General features: G+C 46.4%; 1 protein-coding gene across 1 annotated transcript in view; it reads right to left on the reverse strand.

The window, feature by feature from the left end:
- Positions 1-12,632, reverse strand: part of LOC121288418 (ephrin type-B receptor 2-like) — an 848,586-nt gene extending 835,954 nt beyond the window's left edge. The window contains exon 1 of the mRNA XM_041206952.1: positions 12,492-12,632. Coding sequence (XP_041062886.1) covers positions 12,492-12,632 — 141 coding nt within the window. The remainder of the gene's footprint in view (positions 1-12,491) is intronic.
- Between the last annotated feature and the right edge of the window lie 455 nt (positions 12,633-13,087).

Genomic DNA, 13,087 nt, shown 5'->3' on the forward strand with positions numbered 1-13,087 from the left:
TCTCAGTGAACTTGTATATTTTATTTTCTTCAGAGATTTTGATGGGTAGTTTTTCTCATGGGCTATTCCGTCTGACAGGATCAGAAGATGTTTCATGTCTGGTTCTGCCATGTTCCCTGTCAAATGCTCTTGGACCAGCCAGTTACCAACGACTAAGTTTGTCTTTCACCTTCTAGCAACCTTGTAACCCATGTCTGATTGGATAATCATCTGATTGGATTTAATATAAAAGCAAATAGAATACATAATAGAATCATAGAATACATAATGAAGCTTGGCTGAGAACCCAGAAATCGATTAGTCTGTTGAAACACCTGAGCCCAAGGGAAAACTTTGATTGACAGTTCTGGCTCTCTGATCTATGTTGTCAATTTCACAATAGTTATTTAACAGGATGAAGAGGTTTCAAGTGCTTACAGTTCTGCTATTGATATTTTAAAGGTTGTGGGTGATTGACACTTTTATTCGGCTGCAGTAAAAAGGAGTTGTTTTTAAGAAAGTAGAAAGTTATCACTGAATGAGTGTTTTAAAGTTATTTTACACACCCTACAGTCACTATATTGTTTATTATTTCCTTGTGGTGTAGAGTGGGTGAATGGGCATTTAAGTGCCGTAGCTTGGCATGGGGCAAGAGGGGCCATAGGAGTTGTTTGTGGGTATAGCTTGGCATGGGGGTCATGAGGCACCATGGGGGAGGGGAGTTGGGTGGGGGCATACCTTGGCATGGAGGCATGAGGGGGCATGAGGTGGCATGAATGGGGCATGGGGAATGTGCGGGGTGAGGGGGTGACGGCCTTTCTGTTTTTACTATAACTGGGATGAAGCACAGCGCTGAGGCAAATCTCTTAAACAGCCCCTGGGGCTACCTTGAAACATCTTCCTTGGCCTGACAGCAACCCACACCTGCATCTCCACAATGAAAATCCTGTCCTTGTGATCACTTGTGGGTCAACTCTGGAATTCTCCCAACTTCCGCTACCCACTTTGAGGATAAGAATCCAGCCCCCAACAGAACAGGCATCCAGATTTGAGCTCCTGTTGCTTTTGGGGATAACCACTAAATCACATGGAAGATAGCAGGTGATCTCTTCTCAGTTCTTGTCAACATTACAGGTCCTGATGATTTTGCCTCCACTCTGTGGAGGTGTGTCTCCAAATGGTCTACATCATTTCATTACTGTCCCACAGGACATAGCAATGAGTGGATGAAAGCTGATGTAACCTAAAACGTGTCACTGAGATACAATAGTATTATCAACAATTCAATCAAATCGAAACAGCAGCAAATATCTAAATAGAGATTAATGTTAACCACAGATATGTATTATTTAATGAAAATACAGTATGCACTTATTGTTCCAAAGCATTACCGTTATGATTTAATTAAGACTGTTGGGGGCTGTGGGAAATCATTTCTCAAGCCATGCATTCCTTGCTGCTCTATGCTTTCTAATCTCTGTTCCATTTAACACAACTGTGCATGTCATAACAGATTACTGTTATCTCTCTGTAAAAATTCAGCAAAGCTCTGTAATTGGTAAGGAACTTTAAATTAAGTGGAGGCTTGAAGGAGTCTCTAGCAGACAGTTATTTACTTTTCGGAGTCATAAAGAGAGATTGGCTGTCAACATTTCTGTTCTCCCTAAGGCTTAGCATTCATGAATTAATCAAAAAGGATATACCAGTGACTCTTAAATTTATTACATTTTTAAAGCGATATTTGAAGTAATGGAAGAAGCGTGGTTGTGAGGTTTGCTTACTGAGCAAGTTCCTTGAAGCAACAAATAAAATATTGCACATGATGTAAAACATCACCAGAGAGCATTGGAAGCGGACAGTAGGCTAGAAGTTGTAGAGAGAAGGGATAAACCAAGATATCAGATACTAACCCTTCTAATAGACCATTCTGGTGACAAGTCTGCATTCACAACATATCTATTCTCTCCATAGCTGCTGACTAACCCATGAGCGTTTGCAGTATTTCCTGTTTCTATTACTGAGTCACTGAATATGCCTGAAGGGCAGATGTTTTGTATTATACACAGCCAATAATGCCCCCATTATCCATTAGGGCAAGTTCCAGTTGAAATGAATCACTAATTCTCCCAATCCCCACCACTGACAACTGACCAAAGTTATACCGCATCAGTACAACTGTCCACAAGAGCCATGTGATTGGCCCCACATGATGAAGGAAACGTTTGCCAGCAGCTCCTGCTGTTAGGGCTCAGGCTTTGAGCTCTGTTTCAAACTTGGAAATGTCATCTGAACCTTTAATTCTGTTCATCTGACTTTGTGATGCACTTCAGGGGGAATATTTAACACAGCGCCCAGTTAAAATTGTCCAATCATCAAATGTAGCTGGTGGCCTGAGAGGGGAATCAGTTGTGGCATTCTCACCAGGTAAGGAGAGGGGGAAAAGGAGCCAGGGGCAGAAGGGGTCAAAGCAGCAATGTTTGATTTCCTTATGGGGCCCAGAGAAACAGAACTTTACTGCTCGGTATCTCAGCCGTAGGGATTGAAATGAGGCCCAGGAGTTAAAGTAGTCGAGGGTTCATTTCTGAAGCAGTGAGTGAGCCTGCAACTCGACTCATCAACCAGAGTTAAAATGAGGGCCTGTGATTCTGTGACAAAATGGCAGAGTATTATTTAAATGGTGATAGATTGGGAAGTATTGACGTATAAAGGGGCCTGGATGTCCTTGTACACCAATCACTGAAAGCATGCATGCAAGTGCAGCAAGCATATGAACATATGAACAAAGAGCAGGACTTGGCCATTCGGCCCCTCGAGCCTGCTCTGCCATTGAAGAAGATCATGGCTGATCTGTTAGTAACCTCAAATCTGCATCCCACCTATCCCCGAAAACCTACCATCCCCTTGCTTACCAAGAATTTATCCATCTCTAATTTAAAAATATTCAAAGACTCTGCTTCCACCGCCTTTTCAGGAAGAGAGTTCCAAATACTCATGACCCTCTGAGAGAAAAGATTTCACCTTGTCTCCATTTTAAATGGGTGACCCCTTATTTTTAAACAGTGACCCCTAGTTCTAGATTCTCCCACAAGAGGAAACATCCTCCCCACGTCCACCCTGTCAAGTCCCCTCAAGATCTTATATGTTTCAATTAGTTAGGAAGGCAAACGGGATGTTGGCCTTCATTGCCGGAGGGCTTGAGCACAGGAGCAAGGATGTCTTGCTGCAGTTGTACAGGGCCTTGGTGAGACAACACCTGGAGTATTGTGTGCAGTTTTGGTCTCCTTACCTAGGAAAGAATATACTTGCCATAGAGGGAATGCAGCGAAGGTTCACCGCACTGATTCCTGGGATGGCAGGATTGTCGTATGAGGTGAGATTGGGGCAACTAAGCCTGTACTTGCTGGAGTTGAGAAGAATGAGAGGTGATCTCGTTGAAGCATATAAAATTCTGACAGGGGTGGACAGACTGGAAGCAAACTGGATGTTTCCCCTGGCTGGGGGCCTAGAACAAGTGGTCACAGTTTCAGGATATCGGGTGAGCCATTTAGAGCTGAGATGAGGAGAAACTTCTTCACTCAGAGGGTGGTAATTCTGCGGAATTCTCTACCACATAAGGCTGTGGAGGCCAAGTCACTGACTATATTTAAGAAGGAAATGGATAGATTTCTAGCTCTACAGGCATCAAGGGGTATGGGGAGAGAGTGGGAGTAAGGCGTTGAGATAGAGGATCAGCCATGATCATATTGAATGGCTAAACATGTTCGAAGGGCTGCATGACCTACTCCTGCTCCTATTTTCTGCTTCTATGACACTGCAAATCTCAGAGTACATAAGTATGATACTGTAGTCAAGGTACTCTGTCATCTTTTCTTCAAGCAGGCGAGTATTTCCTTTAAATGTGTGACCCCTTTAGATATTTTTGCACAGCTATGCGCACGTGTAAAAAAAATTTAAAGGGACCAACTTTGAGTAGGCTGCATGGGGCCTCTTGGATTGCTACATAGCTATGCAACTTAGAGGGATAGCCGCAGAGGTGTTAATCCTAAATAAAGAAATCACACAGTTTTCAGTGCCTAAAGTGACAGAACACAAATTCTAAATAACAGGATTGGCCTGTTTTCTTCCTGAGGGAGATTGCATTTTATGGCAGTGTCAGGAGGCAAAGTTCATGACACTTTGATGCTGAGTCCAGACACTGAGGGCGGAATTCTCCCATCTTGCCCGCAGCAGGTTTTGTGGTGGGTGGGATCAGAGTATTGGAGAGGGGCAATAAATCAGATTCCTGCTGGCGTGAAAACAGGGTGCATTCTCCCGACAGCTCTTTAATGGTGAGTTAACGGTCGCTTGAGTATCCCGCTGACTAATGTTGGGAACGCTATTTGCATTCATTACCATTTCATGAATGCTCATTAAATATGCTTCTTGCCGGAATTATGTGGCGCCTTCTAAGTTTGCCAGCAGGGATTCACACCAGTGTGAAACACCTTTGGAAAAGAGTGGTGTCAGGGGTAAGACCTCACGTCACTTGCGACTTCAAAGTGAGTGCAACATTCAAAGCCTACCTGCCACAGCGCTACACCAGTCTCGTTGAGATGTCAGTGGAATGGCACACTGCTGGGAGTGTAGGGTTGGTCTGCTTCTGCTGGGTGCCTCCATACTATTGTGCAGCAGATCTCTGGCAGGACTGTACACTCAAATAGGGACCAGTATTGTGACAGAGGAGGGGGAGAAGGATGACGAACACACGGGGGGCAAATGGGTAGGAACACATTAGAAGGGGTTGGGGAGTTGACAGAAACATGGAATTCAGGGGCAGGAAGGTGTTGGAAGGGGGTGAGGGGGAGGGGGAACGATGGCAGGCAGAGGGGAGACTAAGGGGTGGGATGCTGGAGCCCCGCAAGGGAAACTGAAACGCTGACCCAAAATGGGTGGGTGGGTTACCACGTGTATGAATGGGAGGGGCTGTACGCAGACTCCAAAATAGAAAGAAGGGTGCGGTTGGGTTTGTGTGGCACAAGAGGGATGGATTGCACAATCTGATGAAGGGGCAGGAGGGCAGTAAAGGGGGGCACTGAAGGGAGACATTACAGTGATCATTCATGAGGGCACTGGGGAACACACTGAAAGTCAAAGTCATCAGTCTGAGGCCAACAGTTAGGAGTGAGAGAGAAGAGACAGTCCTGGGGCTCACAGTCAGGAGTAATACAAGTCTGATGGACTTCATCCTAGGGTCATAATAGAGGTAGCCAATGAGGTAGTAGATGTGTTGGTGTTAATTTTCCAAAATTCCCTATATTCTGGAAAGGTTCCATCAGACTGGAAATTAGCAAATATAACCCCTCTTTCAAGAAGGGAGGGAGGCAGAAAACAGGAAACTATAGACCAGTTGGCTTGACGTCTGTCATGGGGAAGGTGTTAGAATCTATTATTAAGGAGGTTATAGCTGGGCACCTAGAGAAACACAAGGCAATTGGGAAGAGTCAGGATGGTTTTGTGATAAGGAAATCATGTTTAACCAATTTATTGGAGTTCTTTGCAGGAGTAACTTGCACTGTGGATAAAGGGGGGCTTGTAGACATACTGTACTTGGATTTCCAGAAGGGATTTGATATAAGGTGCCACATCAAAGGTTATTGTAGAAAATAGAAGCTCATGGTGTAGTGGATAACATATTAGGCTGGATAGAACATTGGCTGCCTGGCATAAAACAGAGTATGCATAAATGGGTCTTGGCCTGATTGACAAGATATGATGAGTGGATTTCTGCAGGGCTCTGTACTGGGGCCTGAACCTTTTACAATTTAAGTCAATACTTAGATGAGGGGGAGTGAAGGCGTGGTAGCTAAATTTGCAGATGACACAAAGGTAGGAAAGAATGTTGAGAAGAGGATATGAGGAGTTTGCAGATAGATGTAGACAGGTTGAGTGCTTGGGCAAAAATCTGGCAGATGGAGTTTAATGTGGGAAAATGTGAAGTTGTTCACTTTGGCAGGAAGGATTAAAAGCAGAGTATTACTTAAATGGAGAACAGCTGCAATACTCTAAGGTGCAGAGGGATCTGGGTGTTATAGTGCATGAGTCACAAAAAGTTAGTATGCAGGTACAACAAGTAATTAAGAAGGCTAATGGAATGCTATCCTTTATTATAAAAGCAATTGAACATAAAAGTAAGGATGTTATGCTTCAGTAATACAGGGTATTGGTGAGACCGCACCTCGAATACTGTGTGCAGGTTTGGTCATCTTATTTAAGGATGTAAATGCCTTGGAGGTGGTTCAGAGGAGGTTTACTAGATTGATACCTGGAATGAGTGGGCTGTCTTATGAGGAAAGGTTAGACAGACTGGGCTTGTTTCCACTGGAGTTTAGAAGAGTGAGGGGTGACTTGATTGAAGTATATAAAATCCTGAATGGTATTGAAACGGTGGACGTGGAAAGGATGTTTCCTCTCGTGGATGAGTCCAAAACTAGGGGGCACTGTTTTAAATTTACAGCTTGCCCTTTTAGGCCAGAGATGAGGAGAAATGTTTTCTCTCAAAGGGTTGTGCGACCTTGGAACTCTCTGCCTCAGAAGGTGATGGAAGCAGAGTCACTGAATATTTTTAAGGCAGATGTAGATAGATTCTTGTTAGGCAAGGGGATCAAAGGTTATTGGGGTTAGATGGGAATGTGGAATTTGAAACACAAACAGATCAGCCATGATTTTAATCAATGGCAGAGCAGGCTCAAGGGGCCGAATGGCCTACTTCTGCTCCTATTTCGTACGTTCAGAAGAGAGTAGAGACAGTCCTTGGGCTCACAGTCAGAAATGAGAGTGGAGACACTCCTGGGGTGCAGCGGCCATGCTACAGGGCTATGCATGACACACATGTTGTACTCCCTCTCCAGGGATGGGCAAGGGCTGTGTGCTCAGTTGGGATAATGCACAGCCTAGTGTGTGGGGCATTTTCACGGTCACTGTCTATTGGCTTGTCTGGCTCTGTACCGGCCATGGCGAGGGAAGTCATCTGCAGCCTGCAGATGAAGAAAATGTAATAAAAGGGGGAGAGGTATTTGAAGCTCTTTTGGGTGGGGGGTGGGGGGTTACCTCCTCTGAAAGTGATTGTGCACACAGCCTCTAGATGGGGAGAGGGGAGGTCCATTAGGGACATGGGCACATCAACCATGTTTGTTCAGAGGGTAATGTTGACCACAACAACAATGGGATCCAGTATTACTGGGTGAGTCTGGAGGATGACAGGAGGGAGCTCCACCTTCGCATCGTGAGGTTCCAGGTAAATTGAAGGGATCCGAACACCGACAGGGTGGAAGCTGGCCTTGAAATAAAAGTGAAGAACTACCATCTTGCACACTCAAAGTAATTGTACAGTTCAATCCAAAATCAGAAACAAATCTGCAGGGAATGTGGGAGGAGCACACTGCTGGACTAAGGAGCCCTTTCTGGATTGCCCTCAAACAAGATAGAAAGTGGGTCAGAACTGAGAGAAAGTAGGATGATTTCCTTGAGAAGAGTGTCATTGGAACCCATGCCTTTTGCCGCTCTGTAACAAGGAAATGCAGGAGTCACTGGCTTCACACGACACTCGCTCCATTTCAACATTAACACACAGGAAAATGAAAATTGGGAATGAAGGCAACCGTTAAGGAGGCACAGCTGCCACACATAGAGCATCCCATCAATGTAAAACTTTCATGTGTTTTCCACAATTGGCATGCATAACCAGCCAAAGAGCATCCAGTCATTAATCATGAGCACATAATTTTCAATCAGTAGATCTGAGATTAAGCACTGAGTTAGGTAGCGTCATGCCCGTTATTAAAATCTTCTCCAGCCTCTGTGGGATTGAGGTGTAAAGTCTCAGGAATGTCATCTTGGTCACCTTGCCTCAGATATAAGGCTGCACCAGTGACAATGTTATTAGTAGTGCAGAAGCTGCTTGAGACCTTTACAGTGGCTTTGGGTTTAAGATTGTGAGCTTCACTGTTTTTCCCCGTTATTTATTACTGACAATCTATCATTTCACAGCGAGAAGGGCAAAACAATAATGGACCCTCGCCTCAATGCTGCCTTCTTCAGGGTCCTAATAGAATGGAGGAGGAGAATAAGGGACAGGTGCCGCTGAGCACAGCTTCAGAAGGGGGCCCTGCCTGAGATCCAGGGGAGCCTCAGCAACAACATGAGGAATGGGAGTCCCTACAACCACACCAACCCCCTCCACCTCTCTGTCTCTCTATCTCTCCGCCCCCCCACACACACACCTTAAACCAGCTTATATTTCAGCTCTTTCCTGGACTCGAACTCAAGTTCTGTCGAAGGGTCATGAGGACTCGAAACGTCAACTCTTTTCTTCTCCGCCGATGCTGCCAGACCTGCTGAGTTTTTCCAGGTAATTCTGTTTTTGTTGAGGAATGGGAGGATAGACCCAAACTACAGAGTGACTCGCTCAACCAAGGGTCCACAGAAGAGGAACCTCCTATCTGCATATGAATGACAGACAATGCCACACACATCTTTCACTTTTCCCAAGCTCTGGTGGATCACACCTGGCACTTGCTTTGTGAGGAACTAAGGCCTGTGAAGTGGGAGGCTATCCCCTTCCAGTGGCCTTGATAGTGACCACCACACTAAATTTCTTTGCTTGTGGATCATTTCAGGGATCCACAGGGGACCTGTGCAGCATCTCTCAGTCCGCCACACATAGATGCATCAAGGAGGACACAGATGCCCTCTACAGCAAGGCACATCGCTATGTGAGGTTTACACTCAACGAGGATAACCAGGCTGCGAGGTGTGCAGGTATCTCAGGCTTCCCAAGAGTACAGGGTGCAATCGACTGCACACATGTGGCTTTGAGGGCTCCATCGCAGCAGCCCCTGATGTTTATCAACCATAAAGGGTCCTTCTCCATCAATGTTCAACTGGTCTGTGATCATCGGAAGCACATCATGCATGTTTGTGCCAGATACCCTGGGAGTTGCCATGACTCATACATCCTGAGTCACTCCCAGGAGCCTCATATATTCGAGGGGCCTGAGCTTGTACAAGGCTGGCTGATGAGGATAAGGGGTACCCGCTCAAACAATGGCTCATGACACCTGTGCATCAACCTCAGAGTGCCTGGGAGGAAAGGTATAACGCAGCTCAGAGCTCCACACGGTCCCTAATCGAGCAGACCACTGGCATTCTGATGGTGTACTTCCGATGTGTGGACCGCTCAGGTGAGGCTCTGCAGTACTCTCCACAGAGGGTCTCCCGCATCACCATTGTGTGTTGCGCCCTTCACAACGTGGCGCTGCAAAGGGGTGATCCCTTGTCAGATGGCGAAATGCAGGAGGATGAGAGCTCCTCGGGGGATGAGGGCAGGACGGCCAGGAACCTGACGAGGGAAATGAGGGTCAACTTCCACAGAACAATGCCATCGAGGAACCTTGACTTGAAAGACGTGCACCAGATTCCAGGAGGAGTGAAGTGAAGGCAAGGGGAGATGGCCACTTCCCTCCTGTCCCTTACTGACACTCCACTGCATTGAAAGGGATATCCAGTCAGTCACACCGGTGCAGCCCCAACACTCGCAGCAGAGATGGAGGCAGCCTGCTGACTGCTACATCCTGATAGCTGTGATGACTTTGGCAGACATCCTTTGGTGGCCTGAGGCATGGACAGTCCCAGCTTGCTAAGGGTCTCCTGTTCAGGGGCAGATGCATGCTCCTCAGCCTGAGAAGCTGGAATGGATGGGGTCACAAGAAGAGGGGACTTTGAGCGGCTGGACACCCATGGAGTGTCCTGAGTGGAGGCTGACACTCATCCTCCCCGTGGGCGCTTGAGAGCTCCTCCCTGACCCCTTGAGGAGAAGGGGCATCTGAAGGGAGGTCAATGTGCCCTGCCCCCCTCTCACCTAGATACTGATGGATCTCAGCAATGTCTGTGGCCATGGAGTTCAAGACTGAGCACAAATCCGGCAAAAGCCGCTGGACCAAAGTCTCCATGGCAGTCACCAACCTTCCCATGGTGACCTTGAGGCACATGTTGGAGACATGACATCAGACAGAATGCAGACAGAATCCTCCAACCTTCACTCTAGTCTGCTGAGTTACTCTCGCGCCTCTGCCTGATGTTCCGCGCTGCCTGTCGTTGCATCTCCAGCATCGTGTCGGTGGCTGCTTGCTGAGGCTCATCATCTGACTCCAGCAGTCCGCTGCATGCTGGACGCCTGGGCCATCCCTGTCTTCAACTGCTGTATGTCAGTGAGGTGTTCTCCGGCAGGTGACCTCGAGACTAATCTAGAGCTATGACCCACTGAGCTGTGCGGCTCTGGCAGTGGGTACAGTGAGCGCAGTGATAGTTCTTCAATGGTAGCTTCCTCAGTTTCCCCATCCGAGGTGGTCTGGAGACTGGGCCTTATGTTGGCCTCCGCTTGTGCCTAGATCTGCTGGGGCCTATAAGGCAGAGAAGAGTTTTAATTCATTAGCAGGCTTAACACAAGATTGCATGTCACTCACTGTGAATGTCAGAATGTGGAGAACTCATGGAGGTGTCATCCGTACTAGGTTGTTGAGATAAGTCGATCTCCCCTTCCCTACAGGAGTGATCCCTGTCCTCCCCAGCCAGCTAGGCAACATCCTCTTCAAACGAGGTGAGGGGTGTGATGTCGGCCACCCCTGCTCTGGTCTGGGATCTCTCCCTTTGATTGTGGGCAAGCTTGGCATGCATGAAGAGAAAACGATGGATGTGATGAGAGGGGATGAAGCAGGGGTTGGGAAAGATGCTGCCTCCTGTATGTAGTGAGCCCTCCCCTGAAAGTGTTGAGGATGGAGAGTATGCAGCTTGCCAGGTGAGATGGTGGTGATGTGAATATATCCAGGAGATATTTGTCCTCCATTAATGATGTTGTATGATATGCCTGAAGAGAGTGGCTTTTTAGTGCATGATACCATAATGAGAGTTTGATATTGGAGGCTGTTGAAGGATGACTTACCTTGGTGGCACGGATGAGATCATTCATCCCCTTCCTGCACTGGATGGCATTGTGGGTGCGGTAACAGGCTGCTCTGACCTGCCTTGCAATGGCTTCCCAGGCCAGAGATGTGAGGCTGCTGTGCTTCTTGGAGCTGTCCCCTGGGATAAAGGACATCCCTGTGCTGCCGCACTCCACTGATCAAGGCCTGGAAGGCGTTGTTGCAGAAGCAGGATGCAGCCTTCTTCTTCCTGCTGGTTGCCTGTGGGTCTCCTGGAGACAGCTGGGCTGGAGAGAGTGCGATGTGTGTGCTCGGGTGCCCAGACCTTCAACTCCGTTAGGTAACAGCGGGGCAGACGAATCAGCTCCTGACCTGCTACCTGATTTGGAGTGGTACTCACATCTGCATAAATAATGAATTTCTGAGCGTGGAATTGGGCACGATTTCCCGCCATTCCGACCAGCAGGAAACGCACCGCAGAACCTGCCCGCCACTGCACTTAGGGTCAGGGTGGAATTTTCCATCGTTGGAGGCCAGAGGTAGTCACTGAGCTTTGCTGGGCATTTGACATGGGAGACAGACACTGCGCCATACACCTCTGATAGTGAAGGATTACAATTAGTTTCTAATCACAAAGAGTGGAGGAAAAAGATTGCTTAAGGGACAGTCAACAAGAAAAGTAACTGATGCAGGGTCATTGTTCTGAAAGATTAACTCTGTTTCTCTCTCCACAGATGCTGCCTGACCTGCTGATTATTTGCAGCATGTTCTGTTTTTATTTCAGATTTCCAGCAGGTGCAGTATTTTACTTTGCTAAGAAAAATATCTTTCCCTTTAAACCAATAAAATGTGAATAATTACTGATAAAAGGTTCCATGAAGAGAACACCTATTATTCTGAGTTATTTATATTATAATTACACCATAAACAAGTTTTAAAAGCAGTGTGAAAATAGCATTACAAATATCATGAGAGGCTTTCAATATATGTAAAGACACGGAATATTTTTTACTTGCTCTCATACTAATCCAGTAAACTTGTTAAAGTGCAGCATTGGATGAAGAGCTGACACACCTGAGATATAGCTGACTGATAAACATTACAATCAGGTTCTGGATCTCACCGCCTCCCCTTCCCCCTCCCCATTCCCAACTCCTCTGGCTCCCCATTCCCCTCCCCATCCCATTCCTTTTACCCCACTCTCCCATCCTCTCCTGCACCCCCTCTCCCCCACTCTCTAACAGACCCTCTCCGCCACCATCTGCACCACCCACCTGTGGGAATTGAGATGGGGAGGTACAGCAATGCGGATACCTGTGAACATTTGAAGATTATGCATAATATTCAGATTTTAAGAAGCTGAATATTTTTTCACCCCCTTGCACACCAGGCCTGGAGTTACTCCTCATTATTGATTGTTTCTGTCTGTCATACAGCCCCTCCCCTCAAACCATTAATGCAATCTATAAACAGTCCCACAGATTTTAAATGTTGATCTGCATAATCTCAATTCTCTTTTTTTTCCAAACAGATTTTTAACGCAGAGAAGATACTCACGCCAGAGGGAGGGTGGGCTGTCCAACCGAGCTCAGCTGTTGCTGTTGTAGAATCCATCAGAGTTTCTGTGCAAAAAAAGGAAAGCCAATGAACTAAAGTCACCTGGCAGCTGGTACTGCAGCCTCTGGCTGTTCTTGCCATTGTTTACATTTTGTGCAAGGTTCACAGAGATAAAACACTAGACTTATCACAGACTCAGGCTTTTATAACCGCACAGCTTATTTAATCAGGGTCTTATACACTTATTAGGAACCTCACTGCCTGTCTCCATCAATCTTCAGAGCCCTGCCATTCTGTCCTGTCTCATTCATGTACAGTGTTACACACTTTCTAATCTCTCGTTTATTAAAGTGTTACACGCTCTCTAATCTCTCGTTTATTACAGTGTAACACTCACTCTAAACTGTCGTTTATTACAGTGTTACACTCTCTCTAAGCTCATTTATTAGTGTAATACTCTCTCTAATCTCTCATTTAGTAGTGTTACACTCTCTCTAATCTCTCGCTTATTAGTGTTACACTCTCTCTAATCTCTCACTATTACAGTCTCATTTATTAAAGTGTTAAACTCTCTCTCTAATCTCTCATCTATTAGT

This window comes from Carcharodon carcharias, chromosome 15 (genome assembly GCF_017639515.1).
Source record: "Carcharodon carcharias isolate sCarCar2 chromosome 15, sCarCar2.pri, whole genome shotgun sequence".
Classification (NCBI taxonomy): Eukaryota; Metazoa; Chordata; class Chondrichthyes; order Lamniformes; family Lamnidae; genus Carcharodon; species Carcharodon carcharias.